The 22,323-nt window shown below is 44.5% G+C and overlaps 1 gene segment (V, D, J or C); it reads left to right on the forward strand.

The window, feature by feature from the left end:
* LOC140203910 (Ig gamma chain C region-like) overlaps positions 1–22,323 on the forward strand; it is a 46,470-nt gene that overhangs the window by 4,643 nt on the left and 19,504 nt on the right. The window contains 6 exon segments of the C gene segment in view: positions 2,556–2,867; positions 6,469–6,771; positions 6,860–7,177; positions 16,113–16,415; positions 16,499–16,822; positions 18,986–19,128. Coding sequence covers positions 2,852–2,867; positions 6,469–6,771; positions 6,860–7,177; positions 16,113–16,415; positions 16,499–16,822; positions 18,986–19,128 — 1,407 coding nt within the window.

Consider the following 22,323-nt stretch of genomic DNA (forward strand, 5'->3'; position numbering starts at 1 on the left):
ACCAGCAACAATCTGTCATCCACAGAGTCAATCATGAGGTAAATGATGTCACGTAGGTAGATCAGAGCAAACCCTGTCCACAACACTGCTCAAGGTACTTCTGACAACTGGTCAAACCACATTTCCTTAACATATACACTTGTCAAAGCTGTCAATTGGTCAATTAGCAAATTGATCTTTGCACCTTTAACTACCTTAGTAAATCAACGCGCCTCTTTTTCCAGTGAAATGAATTAAGAAACAGTGCTTTCAAGTGTATTTTACACCTTAAGTGGTTGGGAATTGCTACAACCTGCATTTCCTCTCTGGGCTGGTCGTTCACTGAGAATATCAACTACATCTAACGGCAGTTTGAGATTTCTCCATCTGCCCAGGAGCCTCATCGTCACTGTCGGTTGTATTGGCCGACACTTCTCCACAGAGTCTGGGCTAATGTATTTCCACAGTTCCTCTGTCCTTTCTGATGCACGTTACCATTCCCTCCCGGTTAGCCAGTAGTTTCCACAGACTCAGTGGGGTTGGAATTCTTGCTCAGTCACACACGGTAAATATGTGAGACAGTGTCAGCTGTATCATGTCGTCTGTTGAGTTGAATTTCAGAAGCAGAGTTTATTTCCCAACCTCCACTATATTGCACACATGGTGCTGGAGACTGGGTACCACAATATCCACACCGATCACTCCTCTCATCACCAGCAACACTGAACAGATCAGAATTATTCCAATAAGTTACTTCTAAATCTGAATTTTTTTGTAAACTCTGCTGATTAGGTGCTACCAGACTTCTCAGAATCAGGGATTGTATTTGGAGGAGAGACAGATTGTCATTTTGGTATTTTGACTGAGATCTGACCCATTGGACATTGGGTCACTGCCTCAGTCCTGCACTGAAGTGTTGGCCTGGATTGTGAGTCCAAGTTGCCACTGTGGGATTGATCCACACCCTCCTACCTCAGCGACACAGACTCACAGCTGAGTGTTAAAGTGACATCGGTCTTAATGGGGTGAAACATTTTGAAAATTACTGCTTTACAAAACGTCTCCTTTCTCTGCCAGTAATGCATGTACTCGGAGAACCATTTGTGAATTTCTTTCCATTTCAGAGGTCAAGTCCTAGCCTTCAGTCTTCATCACTCCTTCCTGCAACATAGAATGTGACTAAGGCATCAGGCTCCTCTGTCTGGTCAAGGATGATCAGCCTGGGAGCATCAGTCAGACCTGGTCACTAACAGTAGGGACATCACCGCTGGACTTAGGAAATTCCAGGCCGGCTGGTGGCGCAGTGAGATTAGCACCGGACTCTGGAGCGAAGGTTCCCGAGTTCGAATCCTGGTTAGGCCACTCCCGAGCATGCTCTTCATCATTCTGGCTTGAGTGTTGAGATAGCCACTTGGCCTCATAAGAAATATGTAAGAGTCAAGTCAGGAACGTTCATAACGTGACCTGGTTAATTCTGACACCACGTGCCAGACAAGAATGGCTAAATGTCTGGTACGACATGCTGAAAAACTAAGAAATACCCGGCGGTGTTGGGGCAAAATTCAAAGTACACGATGAGCAGCTTGCTCGAAGTCTCTGCGGCGGACTGGAAGAATAAAGTCTGCTCCTGCAAGGCAGGGTACAAGCCAAACAAGATTGTGACAGTGGAGTGGCAGAAACATCAACCTCAACGTTAGTATCAGAAATAATTTATATTGAAAGCTGCACTGATGTCAGAGCATAAATCTGGAGTAGGAAGCTTTGTCAGATAATGTAGCAGCATGGCAATGAATTCCTTTATTCTGCTCTTACAACAACAGTGAGAAAATGTATAAAAGTCAATATGGGCAGTGAAACTCTGTATCAGGATCTGCCTCCATTGTATCCACTCCGTTGTCTAACTTCAGGAGCCTCTCCACCACCGCCTCCCACTAAACCCTCCCTACAGATCAGCTCCTGTACACATACAGAGACCGCTGGCCCATCATGCCCCTGCACACAGAACAACAATTTAAACTTTACCCCACTCCTCCTGCACTTCCCCCCCCCCCCACCCTGCAGCTGCCCCTCTTCTGGTAAAAGCAATCCCTTGTGAATGTGATGGAGGAATCCACTCCACTGCCCTTCTTTAACCAGCTTCTCACAGATCTGAACAAGCCTCTGCAGTTACAACAAAATAATTTCCTTCTGTCCATCTGTTCTCCTTTCTCATTAAAAGTAAAATTGTGTTTCCCAAACTTGCCAATGGAAACAGTCCCACACCATGTACTCCTGCTCACAGGAGCTGGTATCAGTCATTCTCCAGTAAACAATTAGATCATGGCAGGTCTGCACCTCAACCCCATGACCCACCTCTCCGCATTATCATAGCACAGTGGGACACACTGCTGGGAGGCCCAAGTTATACACCCAGCCCTCCCACTCACTGGTGTGAGCCATCAGATCATCAGATCAGCTGTAAATTAACAACATTCTTGAGAGGGCTGGAATTGGGGAACTTGCCTGGGATGAGGGAGAATGAAGTCAAAAACATGGGCAAAGCAATCATGTACTGACAGATATTAAATGTGTTACAGCTACTGCTATAGCTCCGAAGCTCAGCTCCCTTGTTCCATCCCGGGAGGCAATCCACAGTCAAGCAAATGTTGTCCTGGCCTGTGTGATATCTGGATTCACTCCTGACAACGTTGAAGTATCCTGGAAAAAAGCTGGATCTGCCCAAAAAGGGATCATTCTCCCTTCCACTTCGAGTTCAGGTGGTAGATTTGAAACAATCACTTACCTGACAGTGCCTGTGCAGGAATGGACCAAGGAACAGAAATATACTTGTGAAGTGAATCACGCACCTTCCCATTTCAGTGGTCAGGTCAACATGATGTATCAAGGGGGTAAGTGATATCAGAAGAAAAATTAAGTAACTTAGAGTACTAAAATACTGAACTAATACTCCCACCCAATTCCTGTCCCTACTGTCGATCTAGTTGAGTGATGTACAGATGATCTTTGCACCTTGAATCAACTCATATCACCAGCAGCTTTAACCCCATCTACTGGGCAGGAAAGGGGTAAGATCAGGTCACCTGTCCATTCCGTCTCAATAATTTTAGTTGTCTATGTTTGTAGTTATAATGAAAATAAATTAGTGAGCAAAGCTCACATCCCATGTTTTACCTTCTAGAGAAAATCTCCCTGTTCCCTTTTCACTGTCCTCTCAGTGTTAGTTCCTCAAAAAAATATCTCTGCATTTTTGTATTTGTTTCAGTCTCCAGAGTCTATTTCCAGTGTTTCCTGAGAGACTCTTCTGTCAATTGTCCACTCACTGAAATGTAGGTGGCGGGATTAATTTTGAATTGATGCCCAATCCTCAAGTGAATGTTGTGACCTTGTGTCCTCAGATCCTCGACCAGGTTCAGAGAGCACATTCATTTATCATGGCTGACAAAACCTCATCCTGACAGGATGTGATATACAGAGGATACAGAGTGGGAATATGTGGGGCTCCCTTTTTCCCAAGCATGGGAAAAGAGGTGAAAATATCTAACAATTAAATCTATGAATCTTCCGTTTCCAGGTCCCGACTGTCTTTCGAAGCCAGTGGCAATGTTGTTTCAACAGAGTAATCTCAATGCAACATTCTCCGATGGTTCTACCCAACAGTATCATTGTTCAGCAATAAATTGTGAAATAAAGTGATTGGCTGTCTACAATTCGTCATTGAATTTTATTACACTCCATTTACTGGATTCCAGACCTGCCTCTGGTATCCATTGGGATTGAAGTTTAACAGAGAGAGAAGAAAACACGATTCAAACTGACTACCTCTCCAATCGCATTTCTATATCCTCGTGGCCACCTATTTCAATTTGACTTCCCATTCCCATCCTGACATGTCTGTCCATGGCCTCCTCTACTGCCATGGTGAGGCCAAATTCAGGTTGGAGTAGCAACACTTCATATGCCAACCCGATCCCATGAATGCTTATTCCCTAACTTGCAGTAATAGTCCCCACTCCTTTATTCTCCATTTTATTCTATTCCCCATACTAGACACCCCCTCATCCCTTCACTTCTCCTCACCTGCCCATCATCTCCATTTGGTTCCCCTCCTCCTGCACTTTCCTCCATGGTCCACTGTCCTGTCAGATTCCTTCTGTTTCAGCCATTTATCTCTTCCACTTATCCCCTACCAGCTTCTTATTTCATACCTCTCTCCCGTCCACACACTTTCCCCCTCACCTGGTATCACCTCTCATCTGACAGAATGTATTCCTCCCTACTCCACCCACCTTCTTATTCTGGCTTCTGCCCACTTCCTTTCCAGTACCAGTGAAATCTCTCAGCCCAAAATGTCGACTGCTTATTTCCATCCACAGATGCTGCCTGACTTGCCCAGTTCCTCCAGCATTTTGAGTGTGTTGTTCAAGATTTCCAGCATCTGTAGAACCTCTTGTGTTTCTGGTTGTCCATACACTCATTCATTTGTGTACATTGTTGCTTCAGTGTGACTCAGATCCCAATTCCAGTTTCCTTGGCCAGATTCCCTCTTGTCTAACTCCAGTCAACAAGAACTGGAACCTGTTTTTCACCCAATGGCTGTGAGGCACGAGGTGATGAAGGTGAACGGGGCTGACTCAGTCAAAGGACGGATGACCCTTTGATAATTCTGGGAACAAGACAAATTGGTGAGAGAAGACTCAGGGGTCTAACCAGTCTCCTGTCCAATCTGACATGCTTTGTGTGTAAATCCTGGATCAGACAAATTGCTAAAGTTACATTGATCCACGTGCCGGACAGTGAATTCAGTCCAAGAGGGAAATTCAGTGACTCTAAGGAATGTCACAAAGGAGGATGTTTTGTTAGAATTACCCAAGCATTGACAGAATTATATGCTTCTTGTGGAATAACACCAGCATTCAGTAATAAGGGGAGCGAACTTGACACGGTCAGGTTTTATGAGGGGACCGCATTTCCCAGGGACTGCTGAACATCAAGACTGTGCTGATATGGGACATAACTGAGAAACCTGCAGAAAACATGTTTAACAACATCACAGTGCTGATTAAACTAAGATTCACAATTCAATGAGCATTCAGTATACACCTAGGTTTGCATATTTGTGGTATTACTCGACAACAATGGTCATCTGGACTATACCCACGGACTTTCTGTTTTAAAAGAAAATTGCTCATAATCTTACTGACATGAGAAAGGTGAAGAAATACACATCACACCTTGTCGGATGATCCGGGCCAGTTAGACTGGAACTGTGTGTGTTACGTCTGCTCTTTCTTCAGACAAAGACACTGACTCACAGTCTCATTGAAGGTCTCAGCCATGACACAAACACAATCAGCCTGCACACTAAATGTCAAAGAGCAGAAACACCCCACGTGCCTGAAGGTGACCGAGTGTGTAAATGGTGAACACAAAGTGCAGGGAGCTGCAATGTAAGTGAACTGACGATCGTGCAGTGGGAGACGACCTCAACAACTTCACTTGACCGCAATCACACAAAACTGACACTAACCCAGAGGACAGGTGACCCAACACTTGATCAAAGAGCTGTTTTATTCATTTATCATTTCCCATCAATCACTGATCTCTCTGGAACTGAGGGCTTGCTGCCTCATTCCTGATGGTGATTCAGCTCCAGCCGTGTTGCTGCAGGTCTGGAGTCGCAAACCAGCCAGACCAGACGAGACTTCTCTCTGGAAGTTACCACAGAAAATAACACTACAAATACCTCCGTAGTCTTCTTTTTACTCCAAAAAGCATTGATGAATTGAATTTAAACTCCCATCCACCAGGTTGGGATTTGAACCCATTTTGCCAGTTCATCAGTCCCTAACTTATAGATACACTCTGACCATGGCTGCTCATTTCAAGAGAGACAGAGGCTTCAGTGTTTGTCAGCAAGAATGCTAAAACCACAGGCACCAGCAGAAGTAGTGCAGTGTATGAGTGAGCAGAGTTGAAAGAATACAATGTTGTCTGAAGTTTGTGTGGGTGGTGAAGGCTGCAGAGATGAGGAGAGGCACAGCCACAGTGAGACTGGAATGTCGGGATGTGAAGTTATTAAACTGAGTGAATCCCAGGCTCAGCCCAGATGGAGAAAGGGATTGTCACTGATTCACAGTGTTCACTGTTACTAATCAATGACACCGAGTCTCCAAGCAAAGAATATACTGAGCTGTGTCTCTGCTGAGAAATCTGCATGCTTCTCTGTCTCACAGAGCTCCGTCTCACAGTGAACCGATTGGTATAGTTATTAGAAAGGGATTCTAAACCTCGTTAGCACATCCTTTGTTCTGAATTTCTTTTCTCAATCAAACGTATAGGAATATGAGGCACGTGACTCAGCCCTGGGTGTTCCTGTTATTCTGTTTGCATTAAATGCAGCTGTCAAGTACTGATGATCTGCCTGGACCTAACACAACCAATGGAAATATCTCCAGTAAGATTCTGAGCATTTCCATTTCTAACCCACAGAATTGTCTCTCTTTATTCAAAATCCCGACATTGAAGAGATGTGGATCGACAAGTCTGCTACCGTGAAGTGCACAGTTATCTGTACAGATCCCAAAGATATCCACATCTCTTGGCACGTGGGCGGGAAGGAGAAAACTAAAGGAATTCACACCCATCAAGCGGAGATGGACGGGTCCCGATACAGAGTGCTCAGCGAACTCCAGATCAGTGTGGAGGAGTGGTTCAGTGGGGTGGAGTACGAGTGCTCTGCTCAGGAATCTCCTTCATCTTCCCGAGTGTCAGCACGGACCAATAGTACCAAAGGTGGGCAAGAGACCAGTGATTAAATGGCCAGCATTAGTTACCTGAGTCAAAATGTTTGACATTTCCTTTGTTTTCTTTTCTATTCCAGTCAAGATAAGAAGTCCCAAGGTCAGACTGCTGCCTCCACCTCAGGAAGAGACCAAGAATTCGAAAACAGCCACACTGGAGTGTGTCGTGTCTGGATTCTACCCGGACCAAATAAATGTCACCTGGGAGAAAGGCAGCACCGTGATCACCTCCAACACCAGCGCGACACCGACCACTCTGGAGCAGGGGTGGACTTTCAGTGCCAGACACTTCCTGACCGTGAGTTTACAGGAGTGGAAGACAGAATCAGTCTTCAGCTGTACAGTGACTCATCCCCCCTCCAACACCCGTATCAAGAAGCAAGTGAAGAACGTCCAAGGTAGGGTCCTGGGATGCATCCCATTATTGAAATTGTTCACATTAGGCTATGAATTCAAGGTAAACACCTAATCATGGTGCAGCCCAGGTTTAGTTAAGTGCGTGAACTGATAAAGTTCAAAGTACAAAGTACACTTATTATCAAAGTATGTGCACCATATACAACTGTGAGATTCTCTTCTTCCAGGCAGTCACAAAACAAAGAAACACAATAGAATTCAGAGTCAAACATCCAATGTGTGAAAAAAGATTGTGCAAACAATAAAAAAATTCAAACAAACAATCCACAGAAACTGAACCGCAGAGCCCCCTGAAGTAAATCCACAGCCACGTTGCCAGTTCAGCACTGCAACCGGTCCAGGAGACCGATGGCTGCAGGCCACGGCCGTGGAGCCAGGCTCAGTGCTGAGCTGAGTGCCGATGGCTGCAGGCCGCAGCCGCAGAGTCAGTTCAGTGCTGAGGCGAGTGAAGCCTCATCGAGAAGTGAGCTGAATACCGGTTTGTCCATTGACTCAGCCTCAATGCCTTCATCTTTTTAATCTCTCTTGGCACTTAAATCGGCCAATCAACGGTTTGTTTTCCACTCTCAACCAACATAATCCACACTTTCACCATAGAAATAAGAGTATCCCAGAAAATACTTTCATAACTGGAGGAGAATCCAGACCATTTCACTCGACAGACTCTCTGCAACTCGCTGATACTCGTCTTCAAAATGCTCCTTCCCTCTACCTTTGAACCTAATCCCGGCCTCCGATCAGTGCCTCAGATGTGACTGAATTTCCAGCAGAGCAGCTCTCCCTCTGCTCCTGTGTGGGAATAGTCAGCCTGGACAATGTGTAGAAGCCTCAGGAGGGCGGCCTGAACACACTACATTCTGACAAAGCAGCAGCAAATGTTAGTTACACCTGATAGACAAAAAGAGTGCATTTTAATATTTGTAACAAAAACTAAATATTTCTCAGAAATTTTGAAATATTAAGTGTATTTTCTGGAAGATTTTCATGTGAAATTTTGCTCTGTTTCTTGTTCCACCGACACATTCTGAAATACAGGGGATTTTCTGTATTTGTTTTAATAAGTCTCTGGTAACAGTTTAAGTAACCATGAAACTGCAAAAGACAATCTGCGGGCCAATCTTGTTCATTTACGTTTGCTCAGGGTATTACCCTGTCTGCTCAAAAGGGGAGATTCCTTTCTTCACCAATGTAGATTGGTCTCATCTCATCTTGATGGGACTGGCAAATCATTGACCAGGAATGAACAGGAAATGTTGGTCGTCAGAGACAAACTCATCCATTTGGGAATTTTGAAATAATAATTGTGACGTTTCTCCCAGTTGACTGCTCAGATACCCCCCTCTCAGTAACTTTAAGCAAACCTCCCTTCGAAGAGATCTGGACAAAGAGGACAGCGACCATTCTGTGTGAGGTGGTTCACAGTGATTTACAGGGATTCAGTGTAACCTGGCAAGTGGACGGAAGGAAGAGGGAAGATGGGGTGAGGACTCTGGGTCCAGACGGCAACGGAGGTGAAGAGGTGATCACCAGCAGTCTGACAGTCCCTGCTGCAGAGTGGAACAGTGGGGCTGAGTACTCGTGTGTGATAGAGGACAAGAGTTTGCCAACACCGGTGAAGAAATCCATCAGGAAGGACACAGGTACGTGTGGACAGAATTCAGTGTGAGTCTGATCTTAGAAATTGGACAGATTAATCACCATCCAGCACTGCTCAACCATTCAATCTGGTCTCAGCTGATCATCCAAATTCAATCCCTGTTCCTGTTTTCTCCAGATATCCTTTGACACTTTCACCCGAAGAAGTATATTCAACCCATTCTTGAATATGTTAGATGATAATTCTTCAAGTGCTTTCTGTGGGAGAGAGTTCCACAGGTTCTCACTCCTTCTCACACGTACACAGCTTAGACTGCCACCCCTGCTCCAGGGGAGATGGAACAAACAGCACAGGATGATGCAAGTCCAGGGGCTGAGTTCCACTTTCTGTCGAGTTGCTGTGTTCAGCGACTCCCATTGATTAAACTGAATAGACTAACCTCACTGGAAGCTGTAAAATGCAGCAGGTCCAAGATTTCCACTCCACAAATCCCAACGATGAGCAGAAAGGGAAAAGCCTTCAGTTTCAGATCAAGTGAAGCCCCTCAGATTTAGAAATTGTTCATGTTGGTGAAGACCAGAATGTGTCGGGTAAGTAGGGAATTATTGGAAGATTCATTCTAACTGAGATTCTCTCCGTTCCAGGTGGTGTTCTGACTCGTCCTCATGTCTACCTCCTCCTCCCTTCATCAGATGAGGTAGACACCGATCAGACTGTGACCTTGACGTGTCTGATCACCAAGTTCTCTCCTGCAGACATCTATGTGGCCTGGATGGCCAATGACACCCTTCTGAATACAGGGTTTGTGAACCAGCCAGTGACCAAGGACCCCAGAAATGGCTGGAACACAATGACCAGTCAGCTGAAGGTTTCTCCTGAGGAGTGGAATAGCGGCACCACTTTCTCCTGTGTGGTGGGTCATGAGTCGCTCCCAACCAACCTGTTCCGAAGCATCAATAAATCTCACAGCAAACCCACCCTGGTCAATGTCTCACTCGTTCTGACTGATAGTTTTAAATCTTGTGTGTAATACTGTGTGATTCAATCCATGAAACCCCAGTTTTGTTAGTTTTATGACTATTAATTATCACAGAGGATTATTTAGCTGATTAAAACATGATTAAAATCTGGACCTTTTAACATAATTAAGAATGAAATTAAGATCAAGAACCAAATTAAACTACAAACATCATTCACCACAAATCTCTGAGTTTGTGTGTACATTCTTAGACCTTCTTCTGCCACATTTGAATGGATTTCAGCCCTGAGTGGGACTGCACAATGTATTAAATCCTTGTACGTGTCAATGTACCGATCCAAGTTCAATAAATATGACATGAAAATGTATTCATTGTGATTTTTGGTGATGAGAAAAAAGGAACTTTCAACATGAGGCGTGGCACGTGACACACAGTCAGGGAGAAATAGTAATCTTTGTTTCTCTAGTGTCTGAACCCTTCCTGCATCGGGTCTCCCACTGATCAGCTGTCAACTGATGGTCAGAGAGATTAGAATGTACGGCAATCTGACAAAGAGTTGAGAGTTGAAACCAGTGACCAAACGTCATATCGGTGTCAAAGATGTTGGATCACTGTTTGAGGGCTCCTTGTCCCCACTAACATTTCTGCTCCTCATCTGGTGTCTGTGTGTCACTAACTAAATGAAACATATCATTGTTGGGAACTGTTCTGTTGCAATGGCACAGTTAAACATCTGTCTGTCAGGGCAGACGGTTTGCATCTGGACTGAAGGGGGACTAATATCCCAGTGAGAAGGTTTGCTTGTGCTGCATGGTGGGGGTGGCAGGGGATGCCGGTTAAACTAGAGTTGCAGGGGGTGAGAACCAGAGTGTCAGAACAGATTGTGGAGACGTTGTGGAGGCAGATGTTGTTGAGACATTAGACAAAGTCAGGAATCAAGATGTTGAGCATGGTGTGAGTAATGTTCTGAGCTGCGTATATCTCAAAGCAAGTATTACTGTAGGAAAGGCAGATGAACTCAGGGCAGAGATCAATACATGGAATTATGATATGGTGACCATTAGTGAGACTTGGTTGCAGGAGAAGCAGGACTGGTAGCTCAATATTCTGGGGTTCCATTTTTTAGATGCACAGAATGGGAGGGATTAAAGTGCAAATGTGACGGCAGTGTTCAGTCAGGAGAGACTGGAGAACTCCTCTTCTGAGACTTTACAGGTGGAAATGGGGACTAAGAAAAGTATGGCTCTGTTAATGGGGCTATATTATAGATCGCCCTGCAGGACCTAGAGGCACAAATTGTCGGGACATCACAGGCTATTGCAAGAAACACAAGGTTGCGATAGGAGGTGATTTCAACTTTCCACAAATTGACTTGGACACCCAGACTACAAAAGGGATGGAGTCTGTCAAATGTATTCAAGAAAGTTTCCTTAATCAGTAGATAGAAATCCCAACAGAGTGTGTGCAATACTTGATATCTTATTCAGGAATGAGACAGGGCAGGTGACAGAAGATTGTGTACGGAAACACTTTGCATCAACTGATCATAATGCCATTAGTTTCAAAATAAATTTGGAAAAAAATAGATCTCGTTCCCAGGTTCAGAATCTAAATTGGAGAAAGGCCAGTTCTGATGATATCAGAAAGGATCTGGTAAGCGTGAATTGGGACAGGCTGTTTTCTGGCAAAGGTGTACTTGGTAAGTGAGAAGCCTTCAAAAGTGAAATTTTGAGAGCACGTTGCTTGTATGTGCCTGTCAGAAGAAAAGGCAAGGATGATATTTGATATTGAGGCCCTGGTTAAGAAGTACAAGGAAGTGCACAGCAGGTATAGGCAGGTAGGGACAAATGAGGTACTTATGGAGTGTAAGAAATATGAAGAAAACACCTAAGAAAGAAATAAGAACGGCTAAAAGAATGAACGAATGTAAACAACAGGAATTCTACAGATGCTGTAAATTTAAGCAACACAGATCAAAGTTGCTGGTGAACGCAGCAGGCCAGGCAGCATCTCTAGGAAGGGGTGCAGTCGACGTTTCAGGCCGAGACCCTTTGTCAGGACTAACTGAAGGAAGAGTGATGCTGGACAGCAAGTGTTGTGGACAGCAAGAAAGACTATCAGAGCTTGTAGTGGGATCTGGGCCAGTTGGTAAAATAGTCTGAAAAATGGCTGATGGAATTTAATGCAGACAAGTGCAAGGTGTTGCACTTAGGTAGGACCAGCTGAGGTAGGTCTTACACAGTGAACGATGGGACACTGAGGAGTGCAGTAGAACAAAGAGATGTGGGAACACAGGTTCATAATTAATTGAAAATGGAGGCACAGGTAGATAGGATCATAATGAAATCTTTTGGCATACTGGCCTTCATAAATCAAAGTACTGAGTACAGGAGATGGGGTGTTATGTTAAAGTTGTATAAGACATTCTTGAGGCCTAATTTGAATTGAATTGAATTGAATTGACTTTATTACCTACATCCTTCATATACATGAGGAGGAAAAATCTTTACCTGTTCAGCTTTGGTCACATCTGCAGGAAAGGTGTAAATAAGCTTGAAAGAGTACAGGGAAGGTTTAAGAGGATGCAGCCAGGACTGAGAAACTGAGTTATAAGGAAAGATTACACAGGTTAGGACTTTATTCCTTGCAACGTAGAAGGTTGAGGGGAGATTTGATGGCGGTATAGAAAATTATCAGGGGTATAGATAGGGTAAATGCAAGCAGGCTTTTTCCACTGAGGTTGGCTGGAACTACAACTAGAGATCATGGGTTAAGAGTGAAAGGTGAAATGTTTAAGGGAAACCTGAGGGGAAATTTCTTCACTCAGAGTTTTGTGAGAGTGTGGAATGAACTGCCAGAGCAAGTGGTGCTTGCAAGCTCAATTTCAATGTTTAAGACAAGTTTGGATGTTACATGGATGGGAGGGGTATGAAGGGCAATGGTCTGGGTGCAAGTCAATGGGACTTGGCAGCTCAAATGGCTCGGCACAGACCAGATGGGCCAAAGGGCCTGTTTCTGTGCTGTACTTTTCTGTGACTCTGTGACTGTCAGACAATGACCAAGACCAGACAGTTTGTGTCTGCATTGCTTGCAGTTGAGAAGAATCCAGATTTCTGGACAAACATATCAGATGTAAAAGGGGCACGAGAGGGTAGATGTTGGGAGAATTTCACCTGTCATACAGCAACGAACAAGGGGACAGAGTTACAAAGTAAGGAGCAGGACATTTGAAACTGTGGTGCAGAGATTTCTTCCCTCAGATGGAATGAATTCCCAGAAATCTCAGCCCAGAAGATGGAATCTGGTGGTCTGCACTTCCTCCTGTTTTCTTCTTGTGAGTTCAGTGGAGACAGAGACAGAGAGGATTAGAAGAAGAGACAAAGGATGAGACCAGAACTATGCAAATAAAGAAATAGGTGTGTTGGACCCAGGATTGATCTTCAAAGATTTTGACACCCAGGAACTTGAAACTGCTCAACCTTTCCACTGCTGATCCCTCAATGAAGACTGATGTGTGTTCCTATGACTTCCCCTTCCTGAAGTCTGCAATCAATTGCTTCGTCTTACCGACGTTGAAAGTAAGGTTGTTGTTGAAACGCCATGAACCCAACTGATCTATCCTGCTCTTGTATGCCTCCTCATCACCCTGAAACTCAGCCCACAATAGCTCAACAGTAAATTTATAAATGCCACTTGAGTTCTACCTAGTCGCACCGTTGTGGGTGCAGAGAGAGTAGAGCAGTGGGTTAAGCACACATCCTTGACGTGCTCCAGTGTTGATTGTCAGTGAGGAGGAGATGCTCATTCTGATCCACACTGACTGTGGTCTCCCAGTGAGGATGTCAATGATCCAGTTGTGGAGGGAGGTCTGGAGGCCCAGGTTTTGGAGTTTGTTGATTTGAACTGAGGTTATGATTGTGTTGAACACTGAGCTGTAATCAGTAAACAACATCCGGACGTTCAGCAGGTATTGTTATTGTCCAGGTGATCCAAGGCCGAGTGGAGAGCCAGTTAGATTCCATCTGCTGTAGACCTATTGTGGCAACAGGCAAATTGCAGGGGTCCAGGTCCTTGCTTAAGCAGGAGTTGATTCTGGCCGTGACCAACCTCTCAAAGCATTTCCTCACAGTAGATGTGGGTGCAACTGAGCGATGGTCATGGAGGCAGCTCACCCTGCTCTTCTTGGGCACTGGTATGATTCTCACTCTTTTGAAACAGATGGGAACCTCTGACTGCAGCAGTGAGATATTGAAGATGTTCCTGAACACTCCCACCAGTTGGTTGCACAGGTTTTCAATTCCGTACCAGGCACAGCATCAGAGCCTGATTCAGTGTGAGGATTCACCCTCTTGAAAGCTGCTCTGACATTGGCATCCGAGACAGAGATGACAGGGTCACCAGACACTGCAGGGATTTACCCACATGTAGTTTCATTCTCCATTTCAAAGTGTGCTTAAATGGCGTTGAGCTCATCTGGGAATGAAGCATCACTGCCATTCATGTTGTTTGGTTTCACCTTGTAGGAAGTAATGGCCTGAAAAGTCTGCCAGAGCTGAAGGGATCTGATTCCTTCTCTAAGTTCAATTGGAATTGTTCAAAGGTTCATTATTATCAAAGCCTGTATCCACATACAACTTGAAATTTGTGTTCTCCAGATAGCCACAAAAAGACAGGCATCGGCGATGAAACTGTCGCTCACTTAATGGATGCTTTAAATGGCGAAATGGAGTCAATCGTCGGCTCACACGCTGTCTTGAAGTTTCATTGCATCAAAGCCATCTGAGTACATACTCGGAATCTTTTTGGAGATAGCAAAGCACTGGATCACTGAAACAATATCCAATCTAAATCACAGTCTCGAAATCTAACAGTCTGAGAAACATATTTAAGGAGAAAAACAGACGCAAAGGACCAGAAAAGGATATTTTTGTGAGCTATCTGGAAGACGTTGACTGAGGGAGCATTGCACTCTGGCACCATCTTAACCAGTAGCCTACCGCAGTTCGTATCTGGGCTTCTTGTCCTATGTTGAGTCACCAGCCTAGACTGCCATAAATCGAGGCCTCAGCAGAGTACAAATCTCCAGGTCCATCCACAGCTTTTGGTTTGGGATATCCGGGATGTTCTCGAAGGGACACACTCATCCACACAGGTCTTGATGAAATCAGTGACAACTGTGGCATATTCATCAGATTGGAAGAAAGGTCTCTGAATATTGTCTAGTTCACCAGCTCAAACTCCTGTAAGCGCACTTGTGACTTCCTTGACCATATCTTCTTGGTCCTTACTACCAGCACTGTGGTCTTTAGTCTCTGCCTATATGCTGGGAGTTGAAGTACAGCCAGGTGATTGGCCTCACCAAAGTGTGGCCATGTGCTGGCACGGTAACCGTTGTTGATGGTGGTATCACAGTGGTCAAGTGTTGGCTCCTCTGGTTCCACAGGAGATATGTTAGTGGTCATTGTTCAGAGAGATCTTCAAGATGTCGTGGTTCAAATCCAGGTGTGCTATTTCGTGTCTACTGATCACAGTGCTCAGCTCTTCCAGTGACTGTCCGATGCTGGCCTGAGGTGGCTGCCCCCACACCATGCCTGGATCTGCTGTAGACTAATGGACTGAAATTGTTTGCAATCATTCATCAACAACTTCATTATCACTGTGTCATGTGACAGGGGACTGAACCCAGCAGGATTTAATCGTGAGCAGTGCCCTGCAATGATCTTTGTCGGCCCTGCAACTATTCACTGATATTACTAATGATGTGGATGATGGGACACAAAGCCATGTCTATGGAACAAAGTGAGATCATTGACTGGGGCAGGCAAGTGACAGAGATGAAAAGAGAGATTTTTCATGAGGGATTCGAAAGTCAGTATCAGAATTTTCAATCTGGAGGAATCCCAGGATCAGTCTGAACAGATATGAGGCAGCTCATTGATTCAGGTCAATGTCACAAATGGATCTACAGACTCTCACCTGCACTGAGACAAGAAGATTGCAGGAAATGCTGTCTTTGATCAGAAACTGCATTTCTCATTGCAATTCACAGCTCCAATAGCACATTTTATTGGCATTCTAGCAGCTAAATGTCATGTAGCTGGGCAAATGTCCCACAGTTCAAGCTGTGACCCAACTGGGTCCCGATGAAATAAGCTCCTTGATGTTTGATTTTGTTTTCTCAGTCAGAGGTTGTAAGCAGAGATGAGCAACCCACTCTGTAAACAAACCTGATTTCATTCCGTTGTACAATTCTGCACAGGATAAGTCTGAGCTGAAGTTGTCAAGCCAGCTGACGGCAGATATTGTCCAGTTTGTAAATTTTCTATTTCTAATCTACAGAGTTGTCTGTCTTTATCCAAAATCCCTCCATTGAAGAGATGTGGATCAACCAGACCGCTACTCTGGTGTGTATGATTGTGGGTGCTGATCTGAGCCAGGTCCAAATCCACTGGAAGGTGAATGAGAGGGAGAAAATCAAAGCAAATGTCACCAAAAAACTGAGAGAGGAAGGAACCCAAGACACAGTGATCAGCCAACTCCAGGCCAGTGTGGAGGAGTGGACCAGTGGGGTGGAGTACACTTGCTCTGCCCAACAACCTTCTGCAACCTCACCAGTATCAGCACGGACAAAAAGTACCAAAGGTGGGCAAGAGGTCAGCGATTAAAATGGACAACGTTGGTTACCTCAGTAAAAATGTTTGACATTTCCATTGTTTGCCCATCAGTTCCACTGGAGACAAAAGGTCCCAAAGTCAGACTGCTGCCACCGCCAGAGGGAGAGACCAAGATTGGGAACACGGTCACCCTCGAGTGTGTTGCTTCTGGATTCTACCCGGACCAAATAAACGTCACCTGGGAGAAAGGGGACTCTCTGATCTCTTCCAACACCAGTGTGAGACCAACTGCTCTGGAACAGGCAGGGACTTTCATTGCCAGCTACGTCCTGACTGTGAGCACAGAGGAGTGGAAGGAAGGCTCAGTTTTCAGATGCACAGTGTCTCATCCCCCCTCCAAGACCAGTGTCAGGCAGGATGTGAAAAACATTCAAGGTATGATTCTGAGATTCACTCCACTGTTGACATCCTCTGCCACAGTCACAACCCAGGGACAAGCAAGGTCAATAGGTAACGGCAAGTCTGGCATTGTTGTAGTTGTGTGAGTGGATTAATAATGCAGAGGCAGAGAGTGGGAAAGAATCAGAATTCATCCAATGCTTTCAAAACTTAACTCTCTTCTAAACTACCAACACAAGGTCTGTCTGTCCATCAGTAAATACCCATCTGGGCCCCTCTGTCGCATCTCAGACAGATGTGCAAGAGTGTAGCATCCACTCAGTACTAGTACCAGGATCACTGACCTACAGTCTGTTCCCAAGCCTCAGGACAATGGCGTGAACACACAACCAGAGGTGACTGTGAAAGATTGTAGCTTTAGATTACAAACTATTTCACTGATGTTCTTTGGTGAAGGACCCTGGCCTTCCTACCCTGTTTACCCGTATCCATCAGTCTCACATCAAACTCTTCATTGCTCTCTGATGGACCTGCTGGAGCAGAGTAAGGAATGCTGGCCTTGTCAGTGAGGGAATGATGAAATAATGACTGCAGGGTCAATGTTTCCACACCAACGTCTCAGAGACATGAAGCAAGTCTATCTGTCAGCAGAACTGGAGGAACTGAGTTCCACTGGAGCAGGCATTGTGGAATGTAACTGGACATCAGACAGTTGTTGAGTTCCAGTAAACCAGAGAGATGCACAGTACTCAGCCAGGCACAGAACTAGTGCTGAAGCAATGGTACAGAGTACACTTGTGATGCTATCTCAGTGTTATCCCTTTCTCTGTTCACAAGTGTTCTCTAACCCACTGAACACTTTCCACAATTTATCTTTCATTTCCAAAAGTAAAAACTTCTACATTTTAGATGTGGAGAGATCACTAGTGGTGTAAACATTGGCCTCGATGGTGTAAGAACAGAATATTCCAGGAAAACATCATGCAAATGAAAAAGTCCATTCCCAATATGAACCCTCTGAAGTTACCCTTCCCCACCAGATGAGACGGAAAGAAGTTGGGTCACTGGGTTCTCTGCAGCAGAGATTCCCATGGACAGAGTGGCCAACAACTCCAGTTGTCAACCTTCAACTGATGGTTGATCCTCCAACAGTGTGGTTTACGTCTCTGAAACAAGGAAGGTTACCTGCAAGTCCTTTCTCATTGGCTCAAAATGGAAATATATATTCCATGACTAAGTACATCAAAATAAATTACCAACATTTCTGAGATCCTGCGGATTTTGTTAAAACTTCCTTGTGTCAGGTCTGATCCTGTTGGAAACTTGTGTAGACTACTTGACAGGTTAAAAGTCAGCCTGTGTTTGTGTAATCAAAGTTCAATAACGAAGGTATGGAAAGCATTCGGCTGCCAGTGTTCCGTGCCGGTATGTTTTGGGATAAAATTGTGTGACTTAAACCTGAGGGGCTGGAAGTGTTGCCTGGTTGGTTCTGTCCTTCATTGTACAGACAGACAGACAGACATTCAAGTAGATTTTGGTAAATGTGTACTATCGTTTCCACTGTGCAAATGATAGAAAATTTTGGATTGGTCCACAATTTCAAAGTTTAATAGACAGGGAAAGGTATTTTATCAACTGTGTGAAGACAATTGGTGAACTCATTCAGAAAGTGGAGAGTTACAGAAAGAAGGGACAATATGTAGACAGTGATGTCCTCTGACCTGCAGCAATGTGTTCAGTGATGACACTATTCACTAGATTTATTCATGGTTTAGATATTGGGTAGAAACACAGATGACTAATTTTTGCCACTCACACAAGGCTGGCAGACCTGTCAGCATCTGGAAAGCTTTAACTACAGAGATAATAATCGATGAAATGAATAGGCAGGAACCAACTCCAGGTCTTTGGACAAACTGTCTTGGAGGGACTGCTGAACATACATGCACACCCCAGAGCAAATTACAAGTTGGGATGATGGTTAATGAACATTAAGTGAAGACCTGGTCAATATTTTTAGCAGAGCGAACATAGTTGATTCAGAGAAACTAGTTCATTTAGTTCTGTCCAGGGGCTCACAGGTTACAAATGACATGCTGTGAAGAAACAAGTCATCAAGTTTACTCAACTTTATTGCCATGTTGATCTTCAAGAAACAACGACAAGAAACTAACCTTCTCACTTTCTCTATTCTTTCAGAAACCTGCACAGACTTGACAGGAGAGGAGGGGAAGGAAGAACAGGGACACGTGGATGGAGATGACAATGTGCTTACAGTTGTTGCCTTTGTCATTCTGTTCATCATCAGTTTCCTCTACAGCACCTTAGTCACCGTTGTCAAGGTAACTAATTGACTAACAGAGACATCCCATGAAACACAAACTTTCAGCTTCCTTATCTCACATTGCATTCTCTGACACTGCAATCCCAACGACAGCACAATCAACAGACAACGCAGTCTGAGGCCTTCACAACCCCTGGGACTTTACACCTTTCCTCTTTACTCCGAGCCTCTGGGCCTTGATAAGCAGAAGTTATGACCTGTACAAAAGGGATAGGTTACACCTGAATCCACAGGGGACAAATATCCTTGCAGACAGGTTTGCTGGAGCTGTTCAGAAGAGATTAAACAAATCTGGCAGGGGGATGGGAAATGAAGTGATAGGGATGAGGATCAAATCGTTATGTTTACAAACAGGAGCAGTGTGTAGTGAGACTGCTACTAAGAAGAAGCTGATGATCAGGTAAAATTACAGTTAACAGGATGAGTTGCAATGTAAAAGAGGACGCAAATTTAAAATGTGATGAATACAGGACTGAAGGTGTTATATTTGAATGCACGCAGGGTATGGAATAAACTCGATGAACTTGAAGCCCAGCTACATATTGACTTTCTGGGCATCACCGAATTGTGGCTGAAAGATTATAGCTGTGAGCTTAATTTCAAAGGATACACATTGTATCGAGAGGACAGGGAGGTAGGCAGAAGGCGTGGTGTGGCAGTATTGGTAAAAAATTAAATTAAATCATTAGAAAGAGGTGACACAGGATCGGAAGGTGTAGAATCGTTCTGGGTAGAGCTCAGAATCTGGAAGAGTGAAAGACCCTGATGGGAGTTATATACAGACCTGCAAACAGTATAGCAAAGATGTGGTCTACAAATTACAACCGCGGACAGAAAGTGCATGTCAAAAGTGCAATGTTGAGATAGTCATCGTGAATTTCAATATTCACGTTGATTGAACTGGAGTGGAACCAATATCCTGGCTTTGCTGATGCTACTTGGGAGAGTTTAAGCTCGTCTTGCAGGGGCTGAGAGCCAGAACCCCAGGTCAGTAGGGGAAGGACCTGACCAGAAGTTAGATGTCAGGAAAGGTATTGAAAGGCTACTTCCTTCAGAACCCGAGGGTACATTCCATCAGGTCCAGGAGATTTATCCAACCTCAGACCATTCAGCTTCCTGAGCACCTTCTCAGTCGTAATTTTCACTGCATCTACTTGTCCAATATACTGCATATGTCTTTTCTTTCTCCTGCTGTAATTTTTAATCCACATCCTGGCTGCTGTTTGGAGGCCTGTCTACAACTGCCACTGGGTTCCTTTTACCCTTGCCATTCCTTAACTCAACCCGTAGAGACTCTACACCTTCCGATTCTATGTCACCCCTTTCTAATGACTTAATATTATTTCTTATGAACAGGGCCGCACCACCCCTTCTGCCTACTAACCTATCTTTCCGATACACCATATATCCTTGGACGTTCAGCTCCCAATGGCAGCCATCCTTTAGCCAAGATGAAATTAGAGCATGGATCAGTTTGTGGAACTACAATCTTATAGACATTTCAGAAACCTGGTCAAGAGAGGGGCAGGAATGGGTGATTAATGTACCAGGTTCTTTAAGGAGGGTGCAATCACACTAATGGGATTGTACTGCAGACCCCTTAAAAGCCACCAGGACATTGAGGAATGGATATGTAATTAGGTTCACCAAAAGTATAAAAATAATATTTTTGTTGTCGTCATGGAGGGTTTCAACTTCCCTAATATCAACTGGGACTATCTTAGTGTATGTGCGTCCAGGAAGGTTTCTTAAATCAGTATGTGCACAGTCCAATGAAAGGAGGGGGCCATTCTGTTACAGGTGTTGGGGAATGAGCCTGGCCAGGTGACTGACCTTTCAGTGGGTGAACAGTAAGGGAACAAGGGCATTCAGCAGGAACTAAGAAGAGTTAATTGGAAACACCTTTTCTCTGGCAAGTCCACATCAGACATGTGGAGTGTGTTTAAAGAGCAATTGCGCAGAATGCAGGAAAGGTATGTTCCTGTCAGAAGGAAGGATGGGCATGGAAAGATAAGGGAACCCTGCATGTCCAGAGAAGTGATGAATTTAGTCAAGAAAAAAAGATAAAGTTTGTAGGGCTTCAGAAGGTTGAATCAAACAAAGCACATGAGGGGTATAAAGAAGCCAGAAAGGAACTAAAGGGAATTAGGGAATTAGGAAAGCCAGGAGAGGCCATGAAAAGTCCTTGATAAGTTGGATTAAGGAGAATCCCAAGGCGTTTTATACATACATCAAGACCAAGAGGATAACTCAGGAGATGGTGGGACAACTCAATGATAAAGGGGGGAACATTTGCTTGGATGCAGAGAATGTGAGTGAGGAACTTAATAAGTTCTTTGCTTCAGTATTTACAAAGGGAAAAGATGTGGAGGACCAGAAGAACAGTGCTGAGTGTGTAAATAAATTAGGGAATTTAGAGGTAAAGGCAGAGGAAGTGTTGGGCCTCCAAAAAAGGATTAAGATGGATAAGTCCTCAGGACTAATGTTACATAGAAACTTAGAAAACTTACAGCACAATACAGGCCCTGTGGCCCACAATGCTGTGCCGAACATGTTCTTACTTTAGAAATTACGTAGGTTACCCAGAGCCCTCTATTTTTCTAAGATCCATGGACCTATCCAGCAGCCTCTTAAAAGACCTTATTGTATCCGCCTTCACCTCCATCGTCGGCAGCCTATTCCACACACTCACCACTCTCTGTGTAAAAACTTACCCCTGACATCTCCTCTGACCTTAAAACTGTGCCCTCTCTTGTTAACCATTTCAGTTCTGGGGAAAAGCCTCTGACTATCCACACAATTAATGTCTCTCATCATCTTGTACACCTCTATCAGGTCACCTCTCATCCTTCGTCACTCCAAGGAGAAAAGGCTAAATTTGCTAAACCTATTCTCGTAAGGCGTGCTCCCCAATCCAGGCAACATCCTTGTAAATTACCTCTGCACCCTTTCTATATTTTCCACATCCTTCCTCTAGTGAGGTGACCAGAACTGAGCACAGTACTCTGTGGGGTCTGAGCACGGTCCTATACAGCTGCAACATTATCTCTCAGCTCTTGAACTCAATCCCACAGATGATGAAGGCCAACGTACCATATGCCTTCTTAACCACACTGTCAACCTGTGTCGCAGCTTTGAGTGTCCTGTGGACATGGAGCCCAAGATTCCTCTGATCCTCCACACTGCCAAGAGT

Source organism: Mobula birostris, chromosome 10 (assembly GCF_030028105.1).
Source record: "Mobula birostris isolate sMobBir1 chromosome 10, sMobBir1.hap1, whole genome shotgun sequence".
NCBI lineage: Eukaryota > Metazoa > Chordata > Chondrichthyes > Myliobatiformes > Myliobatidae > Mobula > Mobula birostris.